Below are 2,046 nucleotides of genomic sequence, written 5' to 3'. Positions count from 1 at the left end.
AAACCTCCCATTCTTGGGGCCTCGGAATGCACGCCGCATAGCATGGGCATTCTGGAGCTGCGGCTTCACTTTGCGCCAGTCTCGAACATTTTTTTCCAATACTCCGAACTGCTTGGCAGCCTGGCAGTTGTTGGTGCTCTCGGCATATTCCACCACCATTAACTTGAACCCTGCGTCGTAACTGTGGCGCATGCCCCGGCTGAACTGAAACTTCCCAGCTATGTCGTCAGCAGAGAGGTCACAGCCTGAGAAGCCCATGGCCATGTAGAAGGGGCACCCCTCACTCCACTCAGGCAGCTCCGTGATGTCCCGGGGCAGGCGGAGGCCAAAGCTGTCCAGGTGCTGAGGCTGAGCAAACTGGGGGGTGGTATTCACGGGGCCTGCCCAATTTGGAGGCTTTACATCAGATTCTTCGTTTTCTGGGAGACAAACAGGGAGGGGTAGAAATAATGCCAGTAAGCAAAATGGTTTATTCTCTGGCTTTTTAGGGTCGAAATGCCAAGAGTACCTTAACCTGAGGTTCACCAAAAGTAGTAACGTTAATAACAGATAACATTTCCTAAGTCTTAACCCATGTGCCAACTTACATTGATTACCTCATCTAATTCTCACAATAACTGTGGGTTATCACTGGTCCTTCTTTGCAGATGAGGAAAGTGAGGAGACAGAGGTTAAATAAAGCAGTAAGACAGCCAAGCTAGAAAGTGGCAGAGCTGGGAACTGAACGCAGGCAACAAGCTAGGACCAAATAATTTGGGGGCTGTGTTTGGGCCAAAACATTTTTTATGTGGATGAGAATCCAAATATAATCCATATTACTACATAATATAACAGGGACTTGGATATATCCTGGCTGAATCACATCCCTTGAACCAAGAAAACGTATAGCAGAAACCACACTTAGCAAAGTTAAACTCATAAGGCAGCAAACAGGTTCTTATACACCAACATTAGAACTGTGTTTCACTGCATGTTTATATTTAGAAGGTGGTCACGGAAACTGAATGTGACTTGGGAAAATTACCATATCGCACCAAAACTAAAATGCCATCAGAGTTGTAGGATGCGTCATTATGTGCCATTAAGAAAGAAAAAACTGCCATTAATTAACTATGACATGCCATCGATTTTAAGAGGCATTCTCAATTTCAGAGATGTTAAAGTGGTGTGTGGGGGGGAGTATGTCTCTGAATCAATGAAATATGGCATTTTAAACTTTTACCAATAGAGAAAAGGCAAATAAAACTATTTTTGCTATCTGGAAGCTATGCTGTATTTATACGACTGCTACCCTCCCAACCATTTTTCTTGATAAAGGACTAAGTATTTCTAGACATATTTTCTCACAATATGTACTACAGCTGTTACTGCCTCTTCTATCCAGCATGAAATGGCCAGGAAGCCATAGTAAATAACTGAAAACATGCTTCCTCTCACTATTCCTCAGTTTGCAGCACTGTACGCTGTGCTACTGAAGGGGCCACGTTCACCCAGGATGTATGCTGGACCACATGCTGTACAGCCTTTCTCTTCATCCACACACAAGCTTGTTCATCAAGTCTTATTACCCACAGTTGACAGATGAAGAAATGGAGGCTCAGAGAGGTGAAAGAAGTTGCCTAAGGTCACACAGCATTGTAAAGAGGGAGATTTTTATTTTATTTTTAAAAGATGACTGGGTAAGGGGATCTTAACCCTTGACTTGGTGTTGTCAGCACCACACTCTCCCAAGAGAGCTAACCGGCCATCACTATATGGGATCCGAACCTGCGGCCTTGGTGTTATCAGCATCGTACTCTCCCAAGTGAGTCACAGGCCGGTCCTTAAAGAGGGAGATTTTTAAACTCCAAAGACTGGCACTGATCTTTCTGCCTCACAGCCCTGCCTCAGTCTTAAGATACTCCACAGAAATGTATACAGAAACTGAAAATCCAGCTTCATATTGCTCCCGTTTAGATGGATCCTGAACTGGCTTATTCTGAGTACCTGCCAAGGTTCCTCCTTGGAGCTGCCACTCGTCAGAACTCCGAGACTCCTCCCCCTCCA

General features: G+C 44.8%; 1 protein-coding gene across 1 annotated transcript; it reads right to left on the bottom strand.

Annotated features, from left to right (window-relative positions):
• Nucleotides 1-20: 20 nt before the first annotated feature.
• On the bottom strand, nt 21-2,038 carry POGK (pogo transposable element with KRAB domain; the record flags this gene model as incomplete). Its single annotated transcript, XM_008565508.1, has 2 exons — nt 1,987-2,038; nt 21-419 (listed from the first exon to the last, which is right to left on the bottom strand). A coding segment is annotated over exon 2 (244 nt), but the record flags the coding sequence as incomplete, so codon positions are not given.
• Nucleotides 2,039-2,046: the final 8 nt, after the last annotated feature.

This window comes from Galeopterus variegatus, unplaced genomic scaffold, assembly GCF_000696425.1.
Source record: "Galeopterus variegatus unplaced genomic scaffold, G_variegatus-3.0.2 Scaffold64028, whole genome shotgun sequence".
NCBI classification, from domain to species: domain Eukaryota; kingdom Metazoa; phylum Chordata; class Mammalia; order Dermoptera; family Cynocephalidae; genus Galeopterus; species Galeopterus variegatus.
Note: the sequence above shows the minus strand (reverse complement) of the source record. Positions and strands in the feature narration are given on the sequence as shown.